Raw genomic sequence first — 25,690 nt, 5'->3', positions numbered from 1 at the left:
TCTACCCTGCTGCCAGAGTGATCTTTCACAAGTATGAATTCTATCAGTTGGTCACATGCTTGCAACTCTCTGTGCTGGACATTTTCCTAACCACCCTCTCGTCTTTCCAGCTCTTCCATTGCTTATACAATCAATTTTTTGTATTAACTTTTTTCCTTTTGAAAAACCTAATTTCTGTTATCCTGGATGAACCCTGACAGATGTACTCTTCATTAATTTACCATTTTGTTCAGAAAAATTCCAAATACCTTACCATGGCCTGAACACTTCTCTATGATGTGACCTCTGTTTACCTCCTCAATCTCATCTTGTTCCATTCTACCTCTCCTTCATTGTACACTAGCCATATTAACCTTCTGTACAGAAAGGACAGCATAGCAGGACTGATTGCTATTCTTGGAAAAGCCTGCTTAAAAGGTTGGCCCTTGGCTGATGTCTGGGAGTTTGGTTTTCGGGAGAGTCTCCATCACCCTAACTGATAAGAGGCATTCTCTGTGCCTAGATGGTGCAAATAATATGCTTTATGCTGAATACATACTTTCCTTGTGGGACTCTGAAATTTTGGTGCATACTAGGCAGAGGGTGCATATGTGGTCAGCCCCCAGTAAAAACGCTGGGTAATGAGCTTTCCTGGTAGACAATATTTCACTTATGTTGTTACAGCTCATTGTTGGGGGAATTGATAAGCACATCCTCTATAACTTGACTGGAAGAGAACTGTGGAAACCTGTGCCTTGTTTTCCCCGGATTTGCCATATCTACCTTTTGTTCTTGCTGATTTTGCTTTGTATTCTTTCTCTGTATTAAATAATAACATGACTAGGACTATAAACTGAGTCTTTTGAGTCCTCCTAGTGAATCATGGAACCGGGGGGGCGGTCTTGGGAACGTCACCCAGCACACACCTTATAGATCTGTGGAGGAGCGAGACATTGTGTACCATGTTTTTTTTCTTTTGCCACACCCCGACCAGGGATGGAATCCATGTCCCCTGCATTGGAAGCGTGGAGTCCTAACCACTGGACCACCAGGGAAGTCCCTTGCGTAGTATTTCAAAGTCCATTTGTTAGAATCACTTATATTATTTCCAAAAGTAAATTTCACAAAGACAAAACCTTTAATATACATTTTTACCTTTAAGAGTATCTTTGTGTATATATTTTTAATAGATATTCAGGCAGTGTAAAATGTAAAGAAGCCTTACAGTTACAGTGAATTAGTTTTTACAGGACTGGACACACCTAACTTCCTATTGCAAACATTGTTGTCATTTTTGGGTGAAACAAACATGCTTCTCTATGGCAAGCCTTCTAACAACTGTGATATACGTTTCCAAACACACAGTTTCAAGGTTACAAGTCAGAGACAGTAGACTAACTATTAAAGCAAATAAACAAATACTTAGTCAGAACCTCCATTTTAATAAGCTATAGTATAAATATAAATTTAACTTAAATTTTACAATACCTCATAGGTAAATCACTAATCTCCCCCCTAATCTTTCCAACCCTGAGCTTTCAAACATTGGGTCAATAATTTCTTTACTTGAAGTCTTTCATTAAGCACCACTGACACTGTTAGGATTTCAACAGAAATTTTTAGTAAGGTTGAATCAAGGTATTATAATCCCCTCCCCCACAGTTCCTCAAATTCACCCATTCGTTACTGCCATAAAGCTTTTTTTTTTTTTAAGGTGGATTATCTGAAGCCATTCTCTCTCAGCTTCCACAAGGAAGAGTTCTACTTTTTAAAAAAATTTATTTTATTTTATTTATTTTTGGCTGTGTTGGGTCTTTGTTGCGGTGCATGGGCTTCTCACTGCCGTGGCTTCTCTTATTGCAGAGCACGGGCTCTAGGCGCATGGGCTTCAGTAATTGTGGCATGTGGGCTCAGTAGTTGTGGCTCGTGGGCTCTAGAGCGCAGGCTCAGTGGTTGTGGCACACGAGCTTAGTTGCTCCGTGGCATGTGGGCTCTCCCTGGACCAGGGCTCAAACCAGTGTTCCCTGCATTGGCAGACAGATTCTTAACCACTGTGCCACCAGGGGAGCCCACAAGGGCTGAATTTAAACATGGCTTGATTATGGTCACGTGGGGTCTTCTTGCTCTCTTTGCTTTTCACTTTGCATGGCGGTGAATATTCCTTGAGAAGCACGGGCCTGTTGGGACAGGGGTGGGGTATTTGAGTATTCTCAGACACTTGTGGAAAATTAAAGAACTATGGAGAGGAGGTGGATAAAATAGATACAGGAGATAGATAAGAAAGTGAAAAGAGAGTATAGAGTTTTAACAGTATAACTTGGATGATAAAGCACTTAATTATAATCATAATGAGCCAGTGACGCATCCAATTGATGCAACTCAGGCAAGTAAACATCATGAAAAAGTGTTCATTCCCCGTTGTAAGAGGTTGTGTTGTAGAATAGAAAAGTCCCAAAGCTAAAAGTTCAGCCAGTTAATCTGCAAAACCTTGGACCCAGATCCAGAATCTCTGTCTGTAACTAATCTATAAACTAAATATTTAGACCCAGTAGCCTCCACTGGGGAACTAAAACAAAAGTTTGGGAAGACAAAGGCAGAAAGCATTAATAATTGTAATGTTCCTTTAGAGATAAGCCTTGTAATCATGAAGAAATATGTTTAAGATATTTGAAATATTTAAGAAAATATGACATATTAGAGAACACTCAACATACTTGATTAATGATTTAATGTGAAATTATATGAATGTAATTAGTTAAGTTTATAAACAGTGTTTATGGGTGGAAGTTAAAGGGAGACACATACAATTCAAAAATAGTCAACTGTCCTTTGATGATTAGAATTTGAAATTATAAACACAATATTAATTGCATCAGCACCAAACAATTATGAAATGTTTAAGAGAACCTGATTTATTTGCTATTCTACTTTTATTCATTATATTAATAGGAGTTGTGTATATATATATATATAAGAAGACTTGGCCTGATAGATTTGTTAATTTGCTTTGGCCTAATTAAAAGTATTAATGTTTAAAATACAGTTCAAATATTCAAGAGAACTTAATTAACTAATTTTGAAAATGGACTTAATTTTTTAGGAGTATTTAATATGTTAATCATAGGTATGATGGTTAGTTTGCGATATGTCAACTTAGCTAGGCTATAGTACCCAGTTATTCAATCAAACACTAATCTGGGTGTTGCTGTTAAAGTGTTTTGTAGATGTGGCACTCAAATCCATCCTGTGGTTATTTACCCAGTTTTGGAATGTATAATTGGAATAGGTATACTCAGCAATTGGCAGAATGCTAACTTGCTTCTCTGACCTATGGAGCGAGGGCTATCACTGTGGGAAAGGCCAAGTGGAAGCCACTAGAAAATAGTAAACCAAAAGCAATACTGCATTCCTGGAAGGATTACAAAGATTAGAGCCACCATCAGGAACTTGAAAGATGCAGGGATGGTGATTCGTATCATGGCCCCATTCAATTCTCCTATTTGACCTGTGCAGAACACAGATGGATCTTGGAGAATGACAGTAGATTATTACAAACTTAATCAAGGTGTAACTCCTGTCACTCCAGATGTGGTTTCATTGCTTGAGCAAATTAACACATCCCCTGGTACCTGGTATACAGCTATTGATCTGGCAAATGCCTTTTTCTCCATACCTGTTCATAGGGCCCACCAGAAGCAGTTTGCTTTCCACTGTCAAGGCCGGTAATACACCTTCAGTGTCCTTCCTTAGGGGCATATTAACTCTCCAGCCCTATGTCATAATTTAGTTTGCAGGGATCTTGACCACCTTTCCCTTCCACAAGTTATCACATTTGTCCATTACATTGATTGCATTATGCTGATTGGACCTGATGAGTGAGAAGTAGCAACTCACCTAGACTTATTGATAAGACCTTTGCATGTCAGAGAGTGGGAATTTAATCTCCCCCAAATTCAAGGGCCTTCCACCTCAGTGAAATTTCTAGGGGTCCAGTGGTGTGGAACACGTTGAAGTAGTCCATCTAAGGTGAAGGATAAGTTGCTGCATCTGGCCTTTCCTACAAATAAAAAAAAGGCCCAGTGCTTAGTGGGGCTCTCTGGATTTTGAAGGAAACATATTCCTCATTTGGTTGTGCTACTCCAGCCAATTTACTGAAATTCCTGAAAATCTGCTAATTATGAGTGGGGCCCAGAGCAAGAGAAGGTTCTGCAACAGAGCTGCTCTGACACTTGGCCCAGATGACCCAGCAGATCCAATGGTGCTTGAAGTGTCTGTGGCAGATAAAGGTGTTTAGAGTTTTGTCAGGCCCCTGTGAGTGAATCACAGTGCAGACCCTTCAGACCCTTAGGATTTTGGAGCAAAGCCCTGCCATCATCTGAGGATAGCTACTCTCTTGATGAACATCTTTTGACCTGTACTAGACCTTAGTAGAGGCTGAACACTTAACTATGAGCCACTAAGTTACCATATGACCTGAGCCGCCCATCATGAGCTGGGTGCAGTCTGACCCACCAAGCCATAAAGTTAGGTGTGCACAGGAAGTGGTATATGTGATATCTGGCTCAGCAGCCCCTGAAGGCACATGTAGTTTACATGAGGCCAGGGTCGCCTCTCCTGCTACACTGCCTGTTCCCTCTCAGCCTGCACCTGTGGCCTCATGATGAGTTCCCTATGACCAGTTAACTGAGGAAGACCTGGGGCCTGGTTTACAGATGGTTCTGCATGATATGCTGGCGCCACCCCAAAGTGGAACAGCTACAGTGCTGCAGCCCCTCTCTGGGACAACCCAGGAGGACAGTGGTGAAGGGAAGTCCTCCCAGTGGGCAGAAGTTCTAGCTGTGTACCTGGTTGTTGACTTTTCCTGGAAAGAGAAATTGCCAGAGGTCAAATCTATACTGATTCATGGGCTGTGGCCAATAACTTAGCTGGCTGGCCAGGGACTTGGAAGGTTAAAATTAAAAATTTGGTCACAGGGAAGTCTGGGAAGAGGTATGTGAATAAACCTCTCTGACTGTGCGAATTACTACTGGTTCTCTGGAGAACACCCTGACGGTTAATGTTATGAATTAGTTGAACATTAATCAAATATCTTGTCAAGTGGTTCTTTTTTTATATCAATCACTAGATGAATGGAGCATAATACTGAATTTAAGGTTTAAGAAAAAGCAGCTTTTAAAATTCACAACATTAATAAATTGAATACTAATTTAAACACACATAGCTTTAATTAATCTCGTTAGGTTACAACTCCTCCCTTCCCCTCATTTAGAAGCTTAAATGGCACTGACTAGACGTGTGACTTTTGTGACCTTTTGTCAGTTAAATTCTCAGTTTCCTCATCTGGAAATGGGGATCATTTTGATTTGCCTATTTTGAAACATTTTTATGGGAATTACACAAGTTTATGAAAACTCTAAGCTATAAAGGGCTTGTCTCCTTAGAAGGCATTGCTTTAAAATAAAATTTAAGTCATTATCATAAAGTAAGTAAAATTGGTACCCTCTGAGTACAGATTGCATTATAACTGGCCCTGAGGCCTTAAAAAAGGGTGAAACAGTACTTTCCAAAGGACAAGCAGGATCAAAGAATACAGCTGGAATGCAGGCTGTGTTAATGACATTGAATTATGTTTTTGACATTTTACTTTAATTCTGATTATGTCAAGAAGAGAGTCTGTTCAGAGCCAAAGGCCTTTCACATTTCTTGAAAGAATTGCTCCTTTCACAGTGAAAGATCAGGCCTTGGGCTCAGAGCATTTGGAAGGCAATATTATCTGGCAAGAATTCAATGATTAAAAAATTAGTTATAATTACCTTCTATTTATGTCCAATAATACTGATTTTTCCACTCACTATAAGTATATTATACAGTTTCCTCTTTAAATAAAGGTACTTGAATTAAAAAACTTGCCTCATTAGGACAGATAATATAGGAAAGTGGCAAATAATTGGGAAAATGGTATGTAAGAATGGAAGGTGGGAGTAACACTACTTTAAAATGCTCTAAATATTTTTCTGGACACTAGTATCCACTCTCTTATCTAGAAATGCAAGATTCCACCTTGGGGTACTAAAGAAAGGTAGGCTATCTGCTAGTTGCCTTTTTTCCATTAGCTTGTTCTGTTTCTCACAGCTGTCTTGTAAGGTAGGAAGTATCATTTCCGTTTAGAGATGAGGGAAACGAGATTTTGAGTGTTTACTTGTTCAAGGTCATGCTATGCTGGTGCTGCAGCCAGTATTTAAATCAGGGGCGGGGACTGTGTGGAGAGAATGTCACTTGAGGTCAGGTTCCAAGGAGCTCACTGTGGGAGAGTTCTGGAAGGTGAGAGCCCTGTCCTTTACCGCTTTAAACAGAGCCCAGATGAGGCAGAAGCTGTCTTTTCCTCCTGGGGGGAAGGGTGCCATTTGCCTTCTGCAAAGTTTTGCTCAGATTTTGGCCTGAGTGCAGATGGATGGTTTTTACTGAATGTCCAAAGGGAGAGGAATGAAGGGAGACACATGGAACAAAAGGAGGAGAGAAACAAGGATCATTCTGAAAGCTTTGATTCTATGGGAGCCCCACATCTTTCTCTGGTCCCTCCCCAGGGTGTCTATTTTGGGGACATTGAGATATTTTAGGCATTTTTTGAAGGTTGAAAATGGGAAGTTTATAGCGGCTCAATCCTGGCAGACAGATGGAAACAATTAACACCATAGCTTAAAAATCTCATACTTGGAAGCTGCTCAGCAGCCCTGATGCTTAAAATCCCTCTCTGGGTGGTTGGAGCAGAGATGGAAAGAGGAGGTAAATAAGATGAGTTCAGCACCTTTTATATATCGAGCACTTTGATATAATCTTCCCAACAGTTCCATGAGGGAACTGCCATGATTAACCCTATTTCCAAGATGACAAAACTGAGGCTCGAAGAGGTTATGCATATGCTGTGTGCCCAAGCTCACAGCCTGTTATCCTGACTGGGGACTCAACCTCCCAAAGTTCATGTCTTTTTTTTAGCTAACAGGTAGAGAGTGTTGCATGAAAAAGTCTATGGCAGGCTGAATAATGCCTCCTTCCACCTGCACACCCCAAAGATATCCACATGGTCTTTATATCTTTATGGTCTGTGGAACCTGTTAATATTACCTTATATGGCAAAAAAGACTCTGCAGATGTGGTGAAGTTAAAGGGTCTTGAGATGGGAAGATTAAGCTGGATTATCCAGGTGGCCCTAATCCCAAATGTCCTTGTAAGAAGCAGACAGAGGGAGATTTAAAACAGACAGAAGAGGAGAAGGTGAGGTGACTACAGAGGCAGAGATTGGAGTGACGTGGCCACAAGCCAAGGAATGGTGGCAGCCACAGACAGTGGAAGAGACAAGGAACAGATTCTCCCTTAGAGCCTCTGGAGGGAGTGTGGCCCTGCTGACACTGATCTCAGCCCTGAGAGACTGTTTTCTCTGCGATAATAATTTCTACAAACCAACAAGTTTGTGATAACTTGTTACTGCAGCCAAAAGAAACTATTACAGGGTCTGTAATAGAATCGTAAGGGACAGCATTTCAGGGACAGGGAGAGGGAGAAAGAATACTGAGAAAGTTAGGGGAACCAGGAATCTGAAGTAACATGGAGTGTTTCAAGGAAGGAGTATTCAACCACTGGCCTGTCCCAAGGAGACCAGAGGCTGGGCATCATCCCCACCATACAGGTCTCCTCTGCTGCCCTCGCTTCCACCTTTATGCCCTCTCTTCCTAGGCAGTGGGCCCTTGAACTCCTGAGCTAAGAAGGGTCTTGGAAGCTCCAGAGACCTTGGTCCAAGTTCTGTCCCAATGCAGGAGTGTCTCCTAGGGCATTGCAGAGGGTTGTAAATCACACTAACTATACTTTGTTTAAGGCCAGAGATCATCACTGGTGCCTTGGTGGAGGGTGAGGGAGAGGAGGTAAGTGAGGGCAGAATACTGGAACATGACTAAAATCTCACAGTTCAAAAGCCACTACACAGTCAGTAGATGATTAGGATTAGTAGAGATCCTGACTTCTTCAGAAGCCAGCACTTTACACACACTGTAAGATGTCGCCGCAACAAATGCACAAGGCACAGCCTCCCTCGGGTAGGTGGCTTGATCCACCAGCTGGCACTCAGTGACTGTCACTCGTCAGATGTCTAGGTGAATTAGACATGGTTCTTCCTGAGGGGTGGGGGGGTGGGGGTAGATGTGAGCCTTGCCCTTGAGAAAAGCCATCTCCACCTACAGAATTGGTGAAATGAGATAAGGTGTTAGACTCCAGCCCTCAGGCATCGTAATCCCCTCTCTGCTCTGGTCCATACTCAGCAGTGTGGCTGTGTCAGTAAGGCTTCTGCCTGGCATCACACAGCGTGGCATCACACAGCGTGGCATCACACAGCGTGGCTTCACACAGAGTGGCTTCACACAGCGTGGGTTGCATTTATGCTGCAAGCTAGCAGGTAGGCCAAGTTTCCTACTGCTCTGAGGCAAATATGCAAACTCCTCTCCTTGGCCAGAGAGGCTGGGTAGAAGTGCACCCGACCAGCTCTGCGCCTCCCCTCACACCTCTCTGCCCCCTTGCTCGCTTCCCTCACCCCATGCTCCTGTCCTGCCCAGCTTCTCTCTGATCTCAGAATCTGCCATGCCCTGGGATTTTGCACCTGGTGTTCCCTCTGCCTGGAAAGTTCTTCCCAATACTGACACCTTCTCGACCTTCAAGTCTCAGCTCAAATGTCACCTCTCCAAGGCTCCTTCCTGGACCATTCCAGCTCAGGTGTCCTCACACCAAAGGCATGCTGTAGTGCTTCCCCTTGTCTATTTGTTCTGCCTAGTCTCTCTCTCTCTGTGGAATTATTTTGTTTATCTGTTTACCTGTTCATTGTCTGTCTCCTTCTCCCCATCCCCTCTAGAATGTAAGCCTCATGAGGGTAGGATGTTCTACTGGACCTACCATTCTATTCGTAGCCAGAGCTTATAATATACTAGGCAATCTCACAGATGAAGCTCAGGGCTGCTCCCACCATGGCCCACGTGAGAGGGCAGCCCAAGAAGAAGCACTAAAGAGCAAGGTCATGGATGGAGCTTCTAGGCCAAGCTAGACCCGGGTGCGAGGCTGCTGGAAGCTGGTGGCTGACAGGATGTACCACAGCACGAGAACTTATGGAAGGGAGCCCCAGGAAACTCCTGAATGGGCAATGGGGTTTCAGATGGAAAAAGAGACTTTTAGGTTATTGTATGACCACAGAAGTCTTCAGAGAATGGAGTCAATACAGAGGACTCAGGCAGTGGAGGTGAGATCCAGCAAGATGCTTGAGAGATGAGGGTGCAGCAATGAAACTCCCCCCGAAAGTTATGCCTGTTGGCTGGATGCTTTTTCCAAGCATCCTCACTGGCAGCAGGACTGGGTTTATCCATATGGTGGGATCCCTCCATCCTTTAGATAGTTAACGATCCCCTTTTTAGTCCACGGTACAGCAGTAGCATGCACTCGCCCACCAGACCGTTTAGAAAAACTTGGAGAGAAGCCCAGAGGCATCACAACATGCTGGTGAAAGGCTGATGATGACTGTTTCATAGCCCATTTGCTGTTTGTTTAATTACTTTCTTCAACTAATTGTGTAAGTCTGTACTCTTGGTCATGGTGGCCAGTGAAGTCTCCACTCAGTTAATTTAGTGGGTACCTAATGATTGGACAGGGGTTTCTTTAAGTGCTTGTAACCAGGAATTCTCCCAGTCTTTGCTGGAGGGCTCTGTGTGTTGTGAGAACAGGCCTTCAGCACTCAGCCAGGCAGTACACACTCTGTCTTAGTTATCACTTCGGACTTTCTCAGAATCTCATGGTCAGCCAGAGGGGAGTGTTTCGCCTCTTAGGGATTTTCTGGAGCTTTTCAAAGGTAACTATAGATATCTCATTTCCCAGTTTCTTCTTTTAAGGTTTTTGTTTGTTTGTTTATTTTGTTTTGTTTTTTAATTAGCTTGCTGTTTGCCCAACTGTTATTGCTACCTCCAGCAGCTGCAATGTTAAACAATTGCTGTTGATTGTTTTTGAGAAATGTCCCCTGGGAAAAGTCTGCTTGCACTGGGCAAACTCTGAATTGGGTCAAGTGATAGCAAACAGTGTGAGAGGGGCTTTCCAGAGAACTGCCAGACAGGTCAAATAATGATAATTCTCTGACAATGGAGTTTTGAAAGAGCTACAACTCTGTTTTGATCTTTACTATATCTACAAGGCTGCTTGTTTCATCACTGCTTTTATGGAGGAGAGGGCTTTTAGGAGGTTTTTACTCTGGCATTCCCATTACCTCATTTTCTCCTTTCCTTTCCTTTCTTTCCTCCCTCCCTCCCTTCCTTCACTCCTTCCTTCCTCTTTCCCCCTCTCTCTTCTTTCTTTCCCTTTCCATTTCTTCCTTCCTTCCTTTCTTTCTTTCTTTCTTTCTTTCTTTCTTTCTCTTCTTCTTTCTTTCTTTCTTTCTTTCTTTCTTTCTTTCTTTCTTTCTTTCTTTCTTTCTTTCTTTCTTTCTTTCCTTCTTTCTTCCTTTCTTCCTCTCTTCCTCCCTCCCTCCCTTCTTTCTTTCTTTCTTTCCTCCCTCCCTCCCTCCCTTCCTTCTTTCTTTCCTTCCTTCCCTTCTTCTTTTTTAAATAATTCACTTGCTGAAGAACTTAGGCTGTTTAACTTGCAGAGTTTCCCAAGTTTGGATTTCGCAATGGCATACTCTCTGTGTAGTTCAATATATTCTTTACCCTTTAAAGGTCATAAAATGGCAGCTAGATACAGAGACCTGATATGACTCAGGTTTAATCCCTTTGTAAGACTATAGCTGGTGTTGTGTCCCTTCTACAGGAGGCACAATATATAAATTTTCAGGGCAAATTTCTAGTGCAGTAAAATTTATTTTCAAGCAGGATGTAAGTACATTTACATTCCAAAATTAAAATAGGAGCAGAAATCTCATTCAACCAAGCCTAAACTCTCTTAGCTGGCTATTAAATAAGAAAAATTTAATATGTTGGTTTGTCAAATATAGAACTTTTAGGATCTAAGACCATCTATAACTATAATAACTTTTGTAATACTTCAGTACAGTATAATAATTCCCTACGAATACTAGGTCAGTGCTGTCCAATATTAATCATAAAAGTTAACACTTATATAATATTTATTTTGTGCTAGGCACTGTGCTACTCCCTTTTACATATTGCGCATATTTTCATTTCCCTCTGCTTGGTAAATTGAAAATGTGAATATATACAGTATATACATTTTGTTCCTCCTATTAGCACGTGTTGGAAAGTGTTGACTACATTATGCTCAACAATCACGAAGTCCCCAGTTTCAGTCTCTTCATTTTAAAACCCTGCACAAAAGCCTGTGATGGGCAAATATTGTTCTTCTGCTCAAGAGTTGATATTAAGAGTTGACACAGGAAATATCTACTGAAGAAGCAGACATGGCAACATTAACCACCTCACACATGTTCAGATATTTCCTCCCAGTCTCTAGCTTGTCTTTTCATCCTCTTAACAGCATCTTTCTGAGAGCAAAAGTTTTTAATTTTGAAGAGGTCCAATTTATCAATTTTTTCTTCTATGACATGTGTTTTTGGTGTCAAGTCTAAGAACCCATTGCCTAGTCCTAGATCCAAATATTGTCTCTTATTTTTTCTAAAAACGTACAGTTTTGTGTTGTACATTAATCTATAATCCATTTTAAGTTAATTTTTATATAAGGTGTGAGTTTTTTTCATGATGGATCCAGTACTATTTGTTGAAAAGGCTGTCCTTCTTCCATTCAATTACTATATGGAAATGATGGTATTAACTAACTACTCCAGACTTTCTATACATTTAATGCAATTTTTTCTAGTCATAAAATAGCTAGAAAAAAAATCACATTTCATATTTTTTGAGAGATACTTCATTTTGAGATTCAGAGATTTCATTTCCTATTTGAGAATCATAATCTTGTCCCATTGTTTTTTCTTTACTAGACAGTGTTTCATTGTGGTTATAAAGATTTAGAAAAATGTGGCAGAATGAGAATGCCTAGTCCATAAGTCTCAAGAAAAGTTTGAAAGAAGAAATAGGAGGAAGAAAAAAGAAAAGAAAGACAAGTGAGGGCCTGGATTACAGCTTTGATTCCATCATTGTTTACCTGGATTCCCTTGGACTGCTTTCCTGCCTGTAAATGGGATCAACAGTCCCTCTCCGCAGACTCCTTGTGGTAAATAATACCACATACAGAAAGTGTCTAGGCTCTGCTGCAGTGCCCTTCTCACCCTCAGGGGACAGATGGAAGAGCCAGGCTCTTTCTCCTGGGAATCAGGCTGCAGGAGGCTGGTCTTGGAGGTGCGTGGAGGGAGCTGAGCAGCTGGCGAGTGGAGAGCTCAGATTAGCATGTTGGATGGAGGGATGGCTGGGCCATAATGTGCTCCCCACCCTGCCCCCAACTCAGCACACCCGCCCTCGGAGCTCCGGCTATAGAAAAGATCAGTGACGCAAATGGATTAGGAAAAGCCTGCCTGGCCTCTTCCTGCTGCCACCGCACCTGGGGCTCTCCACACTGGAGATTAGTGGGTGGCAGCTTTGTCATGGGGACAGACATTTAAACGTCAGCTTTAGTTTAAAGAGAGCCTCTAAGAAGAGAGGGAAGAGAAGACCAGCCTTTCTCACCTCCTTCTCCAGCAGATCAGTCCCTTGCTTTCCTGTGAGTCTGCACCTTTTCAAAACACAGGGCTTACTATTCCTTCTACTGATTCTTGCCCTTCAGGCAGGTGTTGGTGATCATTAGAGACAGGGCTGGTTCTGGCACCAAATCCAACTCTGCTTGTGGCAGCCAGAGAGGAAAAGACATGAATCGTGTCTGGGAGGCAAAAAACGTTGTTTACTCACTTTCCCAGACAGAGAGGACAGCAGGCGAGAGACATTCCCCAGACAAGGAAGCTCTCTGTGACAGAACATGCCCAGCTCAGAGGGAACCATTCTCATGGTTTGTTTGTTCATTCGTTCATTTATTGACTTAACACTTAACTGGGAGTTTATTTATTTATGTGCTCATTCACTGAGAACCAGCTGAACCCAGCCAGCCACCAATGAACATTTCTTTAGCTTCTCCTGTGTGCCTGGCCCTGCACCCAGGCAGGGGGACGTAAGCGATAAAACATGGGCTGGTGTGCTGCAGAGGGGGCTGGACCATGCATGGGCTGTCATGGCCAGTGCTGGTCCAGACATGCTCCTGGACACTGCAAGGGCTCTGCCACACGTGTGTCTTTGCAGGCATGAGCCCGGCCTCTGTGACTCTGGCCAGTGCCCTGCAGGTCCGGGGCGAAGCTCTGTCTGAAGAGGAGATCTGGTCCCTCTTGTCCCTGGCTGCTGAGCGGCTCCTGGAAGACCTCCGTGGTGGTAAGAGTGTGTGACTGGGGCAGCTGAGTCACAGGGAGCTGAATGTGAAGCTTCCCAGACACATTTCCGGGTGCTGCTTATTGATCTGTCATCCGTCGGAGGTATTAGAACGAGTAGGCAAAGGACACCCACCCATGGAGCTGCTCTGGGAGGGCAGCTCTGTCTCTTGGACCCGTGGCATGCCGCAGAGTTGGAAGAAAGTTCTTTTGCCTTGGTATTGCAACTTTTCTGGGCATGGTGTCTAGGGAGAGAGCGGCTGCAGCTCTGTGGGCCTCTCCCAACACCTGGGCAGTCTGGGCAGAATCAGAGACAGGAGGCAGGGGGCAGCTATCAGGATGGCTGGCACCCGCAAAATGGTCTCCTGCAAGATGCTGCAACAGCTAGTGTCCCATCAGGGGACGGAACCCACACACTCAGTGGTCTAAACAGGGGAGGTTAATATAAAGAATTATTTATAACTCCGATAGAAAAGTAACTGTCAGATATAAGAAAACTCGACATCCCTCCTAGGATTGAGGGCAGTACCCAGTGAGGGACAAAATTTGAAGGGAAGCCCCCTCCCCAGGTTGGGGTTCAGATCGGCTGGAGGAGCTGTGCTTGCAGCCCACGATGATGGCAAAGTTCTCTGCTTTGCCTGGCCATAGCCGTTTGCAGTCACCGGACAAGCTAGGCACAGGCACTTGCCTACAGGTGACCCTCTGGGTGGGGGCGGGAGCAGGTGAGCCACAGCTCCTGGGACCTAGTGCCGGCAGGAGGCCTGGAACCCAACGAGTCCGTGTAGACCGGGTCGCGAGAAGATGATCACTTGACAAGGTCGGCCCGAGGGGTGGCCCGGGGACGTGCGTAGGAGCAGAGCGTCACTCTTAAGCACAAACCGGTGACCGCTCCCCCACCTCCCTCGAAACAGCAGGAGAGCCCGCCTCCCGCAATGTCTTTCCAGCGCCCTCTACTGAGAAAACTGCACATCACGCTCGCCGTAAAAGATGCTTAAGGGAGGGAGCAAGGTCTTGAAAGACGGATTTGGAGATTCGAGGCCTTAAATTCATAACTGGAACAAACACTGAGTGCCCACACCCAGATGTCAGCTACGAAGTCACACGTGCTTGGGGACTGCCAGCCAGCCGTGGAGGCTCCCCATGCGGGAGATGACACATGCGCAGTCAGGGTGAGGGTCCCCGCGTGGGGAGGCTGTGCACCGGTCCCTTCAGCTGCATCTTCTTCCTGAGTCTTCAATCCCTCTTCCTCGCCCTGGAGGTTCTGATGAACAGCTATAGTACATCCAGAAGACCGGCTATCTTGGTCCCTGAATTGGCTCCAGAGAACTCAGGCTTGTGCTAATTTCCAGGTGGATCTGATCTCTCTTTACCTTTTACCTTGAGACTCTTGGGCCACCTGTGAATTTGGACGCAGCTGCTAGTTTCCCAGCTAGCGCTGCAGCCACCTTTCATGACACATGCTCCTATGCCTGCTCGCGTCAGGCTTGAATTCCTTCCACTACATGTTTCCCCGGGTCTTGTTCACAGTTCATCCCAGAGGGGGGGTTTGCAAGGCACCTGCCGGGCACAGTCCCACAGATGGCCCTCCAGATGGCAGCCCTATCTCTACACCTGCATCGCTGCCTTGGTTTCAGATTCCTCGGACTATGTGGTCTGCCCCTGGTCAGTCTTGCTTTCTGCGATTGGAAGTCTCTCCTTCCAAGACCACGTTTCTCATATAGAAGCGGCTCCTTTCAAGGCCCCTGAACTGCTACCGGGACAGAGTGATGAGGAGCAGCAGCCTGATGCATCTCAGGTAAGGCACGTGGTGTCTCTGCAGCACCCCCTGGGCCTGTCCTCTGGGAAATGCCAGGTCCTAGGTCATCCCCAGCTCCCAGCTCAGCCCCGAGGAGCACTGAAGCAGACTGGAGTTAAAGAATTTTATTCCCAGGCTTTCTTGCCAGTAATTTATTAGCTCTTAGATGAGGACAAGTCAACTTCTCTGAGCTCCAAGATCTATGTCTATAAAGTGGGGTTAATATGACCTAACAAGTCAGGTTATTAGAAATACTCAAAAAGAAGTTCTGGAAAAATTGTAGATAAATGGTCCAGCAGCATGTAGCAAAACAGTAAAAAGGGCCCAACAAGTCCTCAACTGGAATGTATCCCAAGGCACGAGGAAAGATTGATTTGGCTGCCGTGATGTTTATTGCTGTGTGGTTGACATTCGTGACAAACTGGAAACAAGCTAAATCTCCAGTGAGAGTTAGACATGAAACAAGACAGCATTAAAATTAAGCTGTAGAAACTTAATGACCTGAAAAGAAATTAAATATATACATGTACAACATGATCCTAGTTGTGTACACATACACGCACACGCACATACACATGCCCAGAGTTCCAAAAATATATGTCTCAAGTGATTATTTCTGGATGGCAACATCAGTGGTGATTTTTGTTTTTCCATGGATGTGTTTTGCTTCTGAATAGTAAAAAGTTGTAGTTAAACATGATCTTCAATTTTCAAACGAAGCATTTCTAAGGAAAGAATGATGTCAGGCAGGCACACAGTACTGGGCAGGGCATAGTGTGTGTTTAATCATTGAGTTCTGTTCCTTTCCCTTTCATTGGAAAAGGGCAAATCTGGAATTTCCGCTCCTCTCAGGAGGCATCCTGGAATGGGAGCTGCTTTTCCTTTGTGCTTGGAGAATAGGACCTCAGTGGCTTCCAGGTTTGTCTAGTTTGGGCCCACGTCTGACTGGTTTGTCTCCAAATCAGATCACCACAGGGAAAACATGAGAGTCACCTTTGCAGTGGCCTGGGCTCCGTCACCCCACTGGCAGTTGCCCCAGCACACCAGGCCCCTGAACCCTTTCCTACACTGCCAGATTCCGGGGGTGAATCCCTGGACGCCTGTGTTGGACACAGACTTGAGTGCCTCTCAGATTGCCCCTATTTGGGTCTCTTGGGTGAAGCTCCACCCACACCAAGTTGCCTCCTACACTCTGAACTCAGCTAAGATGATACATCCTGAGCCGTGGGATCTGACTTTCTGAGCAAACATTAGAGGGGCCTGCTGATGAAACCTGAAAGTGCAGGGGAGCTAGTTTCCTATGGAGTGAAACTCCACCAATGGGAAGTGGGAGATGGGAGGGGAAGGAGAAGATAAATCCTCCCTTCTTCCTTTCGTCATGAACTGCTTTTAGGAAAGTCTTGCTAGCGTTCCAGAGAAGTTCTGCGTGCCAAGGCTTAGTGTGCTGTGCTTCCTGCTGTGCTTTGTTGCTTGTTACAAGGAAGTGACCAGTGTAGTGACCCCACACATCACATCTGTCCTTGCCTCCCTCCCCCTTTTCTCCTCACCCTCATTGCCCTGGGCTTACTACTCCTGAATGAAATGTCATACTGAATCCTTGCTTCAGGCTCTGCTTTCTCCAGGACCTGAGCTAAGACAGATCTTGAGTGCTCCTGGGGGCCTTCCCCATCCTTCCCAACACTACTAGTGAGGGACAGACATCACCCTCCTGACTGCAGCTTGGCCTCTTCTGAAGATCTAGTCACTCCTTTGCTCAGACCATCCTGGAGCTGAGCCAAGCTGGGGAAGAACATCCTTCTCCCTCTGCACATGTTCCTCCATGGAGAGGAGGGAGGGTTCCCAGAGTTCCAAGGCTCAAGGAATAGGCTGAGCTAAGAACTAGGGAAGCGTGTTGCTGAGAATCTGAGCCAGGAAGGAAAGGGTGAGTTTGAGCTGGGAGAGGGTCAATGTGGGCAGGGACTGAGTCCTTAATGGACCAAACAACAATTTTGTTGGTGGTTTAATTGCCTAGGCATGGCATATGGGAGTGTGGCTTAAGCAGAAGAAACCACTGGCCTTCAGCCTTATTTGTTAGGCCAGGATGCAAGGTTACCTGGCCATTCCCTCTCTTACAGCATCCCTACCACGCAGTTCTGTTAACTTCTGTTTTCCTCCATTCCTCAGGGTCTCCTGTCTTCATCCAGTTTGGCTTGGGTCCTGTGGGAGGTGGGGTAGACAATCAGGAAAGTAGTCTCAAGAGAGGCTGTGCTCAGAATCCTCCCACAGCCCTGGGCCCTTTCTGAGGTTAAGAGGATGTACTCTGACCCCTCTCCTCAGGGCAACATTCAGCTCTACCCAGCACACTGAGATGTTTCCTCCACTGCTTGGAGTGTTAGTTCTAGGTGCAGGTGGAAGGTGTGGGCAGGTCTCTAACTACAAGGCACTCATTCCATCATCACCCCATCCCGGGATCATGGCAGACATTACCAATCTATCATGATGTTCTTTCACGCTGAGCCAGGATTTGCCTTCGGAATCCTTCTCACCACCCTTCTCCAAGGCAGCAACTACCAGTGGGCTGTATTTGGGATTTGGGATGAGGCCTGTTGTCATTGCAGCCTTAGGCCCTGAGCTGGAACACTTTAAGATAGAGCCCTTGGAATCCAGGTGAGTTCCCAGGTGTGGACGGTGCCTCTGGCAGTGCCCAGGCAGCCATTCTCAGGGCCAGTTCTCTGGAAATGAGGGTGCAGCTGGTGAACTTCCCTGCAGGTGTCTAGCCTTTTATCAGAGGAGTGGTTAGCTGGTTTATGTGTATAGTTTCGGACCAAGAAGAGGACTAATTGGCACATGTGAATTGTACACATGCCCTTGTCCTAAAAATGTAAAAACCAAAATGAACCCCACTTGCATTAGACCCAGTAGATTGCTCCAGTAACGATACGTTTTTACATATCATGCTTTGCGAATTCAACGTCTCCCTTTCAAAGTCCCAGAAATCATTTCATGATGAGAAAAATCTTAAGGGAAATGCACCTTGTCAGTTATAATAGAAGCCTAATAATAATAGTAATGATAATAATAATAAACATTTATTGAGGATTTAGTATGATCCAGAGGTGACAAAGCCAAGTGGCTCAAGGCAGGGGCTCTGGTGCCTGGGTTCAAGTTTAGGCTTTAGGTCTTATTTGGGCAAGTTCCCTAACTTGTCTTTGCTTTAGTTTCCTCTCTGTGAAATGGGGAAAATTAAATACATATTTCACAGGATGGTGGTGAGGACTAAATAAATTAATATAAGTAAAAGACTTAGAGAAAGGCTTAGTCTGTTATAAGTGCTCTCTGACTAATAATAATCAAAACAATAATGAATATTATTATTACCGTGTCCAGGTCCTCTTTACGCAATCCTCAGAAGTTTTCAGGCAGAATATTCACTTTAAAGATGACGAAACTGAGGCTCAGGGAAGTCAGATAATGCTCTTCTGTTACACAATGTTGCTTTCTGACAACATATGATGCTTTTTAATCAGGCTGAACCGTAGTGTGTCATGTAGAGACAGTTTTGGCAACAAGAAACAGAAAGCCTAAAATACAGCTGCTGGAACCATACATATAGTTATTTATGTAACAAGAAGTCAAGAGATTGGTCAAAGGCTTGGTAAATGTCATCAAGGATCTAGGCCGTATATTTCCAATCTATCCTCCTTAGCTGTTGACTTTTTGTCTTTATGCTTATTGCCTCATGGTCATAAGATGGCTGCCATGATTCCATGTATCACATCAGTGTTCAAGACAGAAACAGGGGGCAAAGGATGGGACCAGCCACATGTGTTCCTGTTGACAGTAAAGAACAAACTTTTTCAGAAGCCCCCTAACAGACTTACTTCACATCTTTCACAAAAATTGAGCGTCATGGTCACTGAGACTTTTAGCCTCTAGAGTAGGATGCAGCAAAGTTTAAGGGAGTTGCAGATGGTTGTTCGACTAGCCAGCCAACAGTGCCTGCCACATGCGGAAATGAATTGTATCTTGTTTACAGGACCATGGAATAACAGAGGTGACAAATCTAATCATGTGCTTTTTCTCTTGGGCAGATTCACGTCTATTCTTTGGGAATGACCCTCTACTGGTCAGCAGGGTTTCACATTCCACCAAATCAGGTCTGTGAACAAGATATTCAAAGTCTTGCCAGGTCATGTCTTTGGATTTATTTAGATTTTTCCCAGGGCAGGGACCACATCTGTTGAGCTATGTGCCACCACTCTGTACTCCTAGGTTCTAGGAAGGATTACCAATCGATTAAAGAGCTGCTCCTGCTGCGTACAGAAAGAACCTCAGAATCCTACTCAACTTGGCACTCCAGGCAGACACAATTTGGGATTGGCAAGTAAGATAAGAACTTATTTGCCACTCCAGTCCAGAGGAAGTAGGAAGCTAGAGGATTTTATAGATACTGAAGATACCAATTTATAAAAAAGGCTTTAAAGCAGCGCTTCCTGAAGTGAGATGCTTCCATGAAAAAGGGTTCTGTGCTCAGTTGATTCGGGAAAATGTCCCTACGATGTCTTCTTCTTGAAGATTTGTCAGAGTAGTTTATTAAAGACTCTGAGAAGGCTTAAAGCACAGAAACTTTTAAATTTTATCATAGCATTTTATAAAATTTTTGACTACAGTATGCGTATGTGTGTGTATGTGTAAATTTTCATCTGACGCTATAAGAATTCCGTAGAAACCAGTGTAACAAGAACATACATTGGAGAACTCTGTCCAGCCTGTTTGCCTTATTTCTTTCCTCCCTCCCCCCCTTTCCTTCCTTCCTTCCGTCTCACCCTTGCCCTCTCCAATTAAACATCCCAGTGTTTCCGGCGCTCCTTCTGAAAAGGGACCTGCCCATGTCCCTCTCCTGTGGAATCTTTCACAGCTCCCCACTCCCCACGGCGTTGCATTCCTCTTCTCAGCAGAGCATACCTGGAGCCCAGAATTGGTTCCTACCTGTGACCCTGGTTCCTCTCTGATACCCTGCCATAATCAGGGCTGGCTTAGTGGGCATGTGGCCTGTGTAATAGCACAGGGCCCTGCACTTAAAAGGGCCCCCCACTTGATTCAGTGCTCTGCATTAAAGTTCTTAACAATTTTGACCAAGGGGCCCTGCATTGTCCTTTTGCCCTGGGCCTGGTCCTGCCCATAGCCTCCTTCCTTCTAGACACATGCCAACATTTGCCCACACTGCTCCCTCTGTTTGTGGCTCACTCCCCAGCCTTTCTCCTGGCCAGCCCATGTGCTTTTTGAGATTTAGTTCAAGTTCTTTCCCCAGTTCCCTTCTCCCTCCCCAGAGTGAGTTAGGCCCCTTCCTCTGTGTTAAGACCACGTCTTATGTTTCTGAGACCAAAGCCCTTATCACCCTGTACTGTCCTTGTCTCTTTAAGTGACCATCTTCCTCATTAGACTTTACACCTCTTAAAGGCTGGGGCTGTCTCCCACCTTATACTGCAAGTAGCCACTCAGTCCCGGCACGTAAGAGGTCCTCTGATGTGCTATATGAGTGTGGGACGCAGTAGCCTGGTTACACGTGAAGATAGGCATTCACAACTCATGCTCCGTGGCAGGAGATGGTAGTGCAGTCTTCATCTGGAAAATAACTTACAGTGTGGTTGAGGGTGAGAAAACACCTGAGAGTGAGTATGAATTTGAGACCTTCCCCATATAAATTATGGTCATTCAAACACATGAGGGAAGTGTTTAATAAAATAACTATTTTTTCTTTTGCTTGATGTGTACACGTGACATAAAGTTCAATCAATGATTATTGACCTTACGCTGACCACTGGAGATTCCAAAGTGAAAAAGCCACAGTCCCTGTGGTCCTGGAGCTCACACTCTAGGGGAAAGGCCCAGTGAGAGCCCCCTACATAATTAGAGAAAATGTCGATCTGGCCAGGTGACTGTGAGTCAAAGGCTGACCTGGTTTGATCTGGGTGCTTGGCGTAGGCAGAAATCCATTTTGTCAAGCACCTATTTTTTGTAGGCATTTCAAGGACGTGTTTGGGCTCCCTGCGCCCCGAAGGACGTTCCAGATTAGAAAGCAGCAGACTACACACAGCTGGTGCAGAGATAATTGCTCCTCATTTTGTGGCCTCAGTGATAAACAGTGATCAACAGGCCTCAGGCTGTTCAGCCTCCCTAAACTCCCCAGAAGGAATGAGCATCTGTCTAGTTAATGAGAACATCCGTTCTTAGTTGTCTCCACGGCACACCTGACAAGGCGCTGGCCTCAGGGGCTGCGGCTCTGCAGGCTTCTCACGTGGCTGCCCCACTCTCCAGCCCCTGCAGCTCTGCGAGCCCCTGCACTCCATTCTGCTAACCATGTGTGAAGACCAGCCTGGCAGGCGGCTACCGCTGCAGTCCATCCTGGAAGCTTGTCGGATTCATTGGGAAGAAGTGGCCGTCCACCCAGCCTCTGCCAGTCTCCATGTCAGACAGCTGGTCGGCTTGGTTCTGGGCACCATCTCCGAGGTCAGTGTAGATCTGCGTTTTCCAAGCCAGGGGCTACTCGCTAGCCACGAGTGGCTGTTGAAGTTCAAACGAGCTAAGTCATAGTTCATTGAAAGGAAATAAAACATTCAATTCCTCAGTCACACCGACCACACTTAAGTTCTCAGTAGCCCCTTGTAGCTGGCGAGGACCATACTGGACAGGACAGATCTAGAACATTCCTGTTACTGCAGTTCTATCGGGCAGTGCTGGTGAAGACCTTTGAGCGAGCCTAGATTTCTAATGTGGCTAAGACCCTTGAGATCTTTGAAAGAGCCTCTTTTCATAAAAACAGTCGTGTTTATGACCCATGGGTTAGCTTATCAAAATTCAACCCTAGGCCTTGCATGAGAAGCCTTCCCTGACCGTGCCTACATCGTCCCTGGCCGCTCCCTCCCCTCTGCCGTGGTGTACCTGCAGAGGGTCCCCTTGCTGTGCTTGCTGCCCTGTGCACTCGCCGGTGCCTCGCCAGGGGTCCGGCACATGGTGAGCATTTGGCTTAGGGTGGGTTTCCTCGAAGCAAAGCCAGAGGCGGGCATTCTTGTGCAAGTTAGTTATTGGGGAAGTACTCCCAGGAGAGGGAGTGATGGAAGGATGGGGGACAAGCTGAGTAAGGAGGTGGTCTCAGGAGGAGACAGCCTCGCTGGGACTCAGGTGAGGCAAGTGAGGTGTTCGCTGGGCAGCACTGCGCTTGTCCAGGGGCGTGTTGGAGAATTGAGACAGGGGCCATGTGGACGGAGAGGAGGGGATGGCTGTGGAGATGCTGCCCACAGTCAATCAGAAAAGGCCTCTCCCAGGGATTTCCTAGCAGTCCAGGGGTTAGGACTCCGTGCTTCCACTTCAGGGGGTTCGATCTCTGGTCGGGGAACTAAGATCTGGAAAGCTGTGCAGGTGGCCAAAGAAAAAGAAAAAGAAAGAAAAAAAATAAAAGAAAATGCCTCTCCCATCCTGTCCTCCTTCTTGGACCCCTTCTCTCTTGGTGTGTAAACATGTCACTCCTGTACATTGAGCCAGAGGATTTGGTGGGGACAGAGGAGGTCCATGTATTCGAAGGACACTAGAGCCTACCATCCATTGATATGTCGTTGTCCCCTGATGGACATTGTGATGATCTGCAGCATTGCCATCGGGAAATCATAAAGTGATTTCGATCGGGACCTGTGAAGTGATTTCCACTGCTTATTCGACCCTCACTGGGGCACTGAACTCAGTAAGCTACAGGGGTGCGTTAAGCACACAGTGAGGTTGTGGGAGAGAGACAAGCAAGCAAACTTGCTGTAACGTGGTGGAATAGAGCCGGATGTGAGTAAAGTGACGAGGGGAGGTGATGAGAGGACATTCCTATCTGCAGGTATGGAGAGGGCAGAGGTGGAGAGGATGTAGCTCTAGGCCTTGGAAGCACAGGACAGATCATCAGGGAGACCCTGGCCCGTGGAGGGAGCGTGTGAGCGAAGGCACAGATGTGCATGAGTATGCAGGTGTTGGGGGGTGGGGGTGAGTGAACCACCTCTAGGCTGTGTGGCTGGTACACACAGACCTCGCTCTGGTTGCTACGTGCTCACTGTTGGGCTCCCACTGTGCAGGACAGACCCTTCCACACTGACTCAAACTGATAACCAGGTTGTATGCGTCTGTATAAATGTCCCCTCTCGACCTTGGGATGCGGATGTGTGATGTACTTGACCTTCAGGTGGAGAGGAGGGCTGTGGAGGAAAGCTCGTCCGGGCAGCAGGACAGAAGCTACCTGCTCAGGAACAGGTTGCAGCAGGCCAGCTGTGAGAGCCGGGCAGCGAGGGCCCCGGGGTGTCTGCATCCCTGCAGAGGTGGGTATGGCGCCCTGAGCATTCCCTGGGTGGGCTGATGGTACCCACTCTGTTGTTTCCTGGCCCCTGTGGGCCTGACATCCATGCTGTGGAGGCAGAGAAAGCCCGTATAAACCTCACTCTTCCAGGAAGCCCCTGAAGAGAAGGGGCTGAGCTTAGGACTCGCCTGTGTCCTGAGGAAAACTTCGTTCGGAGATGTAATTTAGCAGAGTTATTTATACCCAACATAAACTCTCTTTTAAAATTGATAAAAACAAATTTAAACAAACGACATGAAGGAAAAATTTCCCTTTAATTGATTTCTAGGTGGAGTGAAAGAATAGGCAATTTGTGAAAGAGTGTTTTTGTTGTTGCTCTAGGTGTGTTAGGAGAATGGCCTTTAGACTAATCGTCAAATCTTCCACCGTTCTCTGCTTTTCAATTTGAGATTAAAAAAAAAATTAATTTACTGTTTGTTGTCCATAAAATAAGGTTCTCTTTGTTGTTAAGCTTCATCTTTCCTCCTAAAAACTCCCCCAACCCTCTGTAACTGTTATTTCCATTTCCATTTTTCACATGAGGAAAGAGACTCAGAAAGGTCAAGTAACTTTGTCAATGGCACACAGCTAGTAAGTCGTGATGCTGATATCCACACCCTAGGTTGCTTAATTCAAGAGAGCCGTGCTCTTTGCCTCTGCTCATGCCCTCCACCATGCTCTTTGGTTAGTTTCAGAGAGAAGCACAGAGACTCAGAGCTCCCTGGAGCCCAGACTGAGCGCCTCAGCACACAGTTGCTGCAGCCTCTCTGTGAACAGGTAAGCAGCAAGGTGTACGGGGCTGTGAACTTGCTGTGGGACGTTGGTGTGGGACCTGCTGTACCCTGCTTCTTTCTTCTGATTATTGAGAAGTCTGTTGCTTTTCCAGAAAAAGCTGACCCTATTGCATTGGCAGGTGAAAAAGCCACATTTAAGCAGATATGAAGTCAAGATGATGAGGGGCCTGATGGCAGCTATGGTGTCAGGGCATTCTGTCTCCTCTGGGAACCAAGTTCAGACTCAGTTACGGAACAACATGCTTCTGTTGTTGTTGTGATTATCTATGTCACATGAGGCTGCGTAACAAACAGCCACAAAACACAGTGACTAAAAACAATGATTTATTTAGCTTTTGATTCTGTTAGTTAGGAATTTAGGCTGTGCTCAGCTGGGAGGTTCTTCTGCACTCTGCAGGGTACTCTTGTGCATCTGTGATCAGCTGCACCTCAGCTGGGCAACTTCGCTTCTGGGGGTTGGCTGGCTGTTGTCTAGGCAAGCCCTGGTTCTTCACCACAGGCTAGCTAGCCTGGGATTGTCCTTATGACAATGGCAGAGTTGAGGTCAAGAGAGGGAAGGAGGGAAGAAGAAAAGGGAGGAGGGAGGGAGGGAGAGAGAGAGAGAGGTATCTCCACAGAACCTCCAGAACTAGCCCTAGCCCTCACTACTTCCACCTCATTCTATTGGCCAAAGAAAGCTATAGGTGAACCCAAATTCAAGGAGTGGGGAACAGACTCCACCTTCTGATGGGAGGGGGTTCAAAGTCCCACGGTTAAGGGCATAGATCAGGGAGAAGAATTGTGGCTATTTTCAAAATCAGTCTAATAAACCTGCTTGAAACCCATATGGGCCCATATCTTCCTGGACCTGGAACATTATGCATTTTGAAACTTTATTTATATACATCTTGATTCGTTGTCCCTCCACGGATCAGCCAAGGGCTGTAGCCAGCTTGATGTCAAATACGCAGCTGGGGCCTTGGCAGGAGGCTGCAGAGTTCATCTCAAAATGCTTTTTCCTCTATTTAAAACTCTATTTGTGGGACTTCCCTGGTGGCACAGTGGTTAAGAATCCGCCTGCCAATTCAGGGGACGTGGGTTTGAGCCCTGGTCCGGGAAGATCCCACATGCTGCGGAGCAACTAAGCCCACATGCCACAACTACTGAAGCCCATGTGCCTAGAGCCCGTGATCTGCAACAAGAGAAGCCACCGTGATGAGAAGCCCGTGCGCTGCAACGAGGAGTAGGCCCTGCTCGCCGCAACTAGAGAAAGCCCATGTGCAGCAACAAAGACCCAATGCAGCCAAACATAAATAAACAAAACAAAACTCTATTTGCTATTTTCCCAATGAAAATCGTTTTTTTTTTTCTGATTCCATAAATAATGTGTGTTTATCGTTGAAACATTTTGAACAATA

The 25,690-nt window shown here is 45.6% G+C and overlaps 1 protein-coding gene across 1 annotated transcript in view; it reads left to right on the top strand.

The window, feature by feature from the left end:
* Positions 1–13,153: 13,153 nt before the first annotated feature.
* FRMPD2 (FERM and PDZ domain containing 2) overlaps positions 13,154–25,690 on the top strand; it is a 51,948-nt gene continuing 39,411 nt past the window's right edge. Inside the window, exons 1-6 of the mRNA XM_060125754.1 lie at positions 13,154–13,361; positions 14,992–15,152; positions 19,223–19,246; positions 21,489–21,641; positions 23,350–23,482; positions 24,189–24,276. Coding sequence (XP_059981737.1) covers positions 13,154–13,361; positions 14,992–15,152; positions 19,223–19,246; positions 21,489–21,641; positions 23,350–23,482; positions 24,189–24,276 — 767 coding nt within the window. The remainder of the gene's footprint in view (positions 13,362–14,991; positions 15,153–19,222; positions 19,247–21,488; positions 21,642–23,349; positions 23,483–24,188; positions 24,277–25,690) is intronic.

The sequence above is a fragment of the Lagenorhynchus albirostris genome, chromosome 16, assembly GCF_949774975.1.
Source record: "Lagenorhynchus albirostris chromosome 16, mLagAlb1.1, whole genome shotgun sequence".
NCBI classification, from domain to species: Eukaryota; Metazoa; Chordata; class Mammalia; order Artiodactyla; family Delphinidae; genus Lagenorhynchus; species Lagenorhynchus albirostris.
The sequence above is the reverse complement of the archived record's forward strand: the minus strand, read 5'-3'. Positions and strand labels throughout refer to the sequence as shown.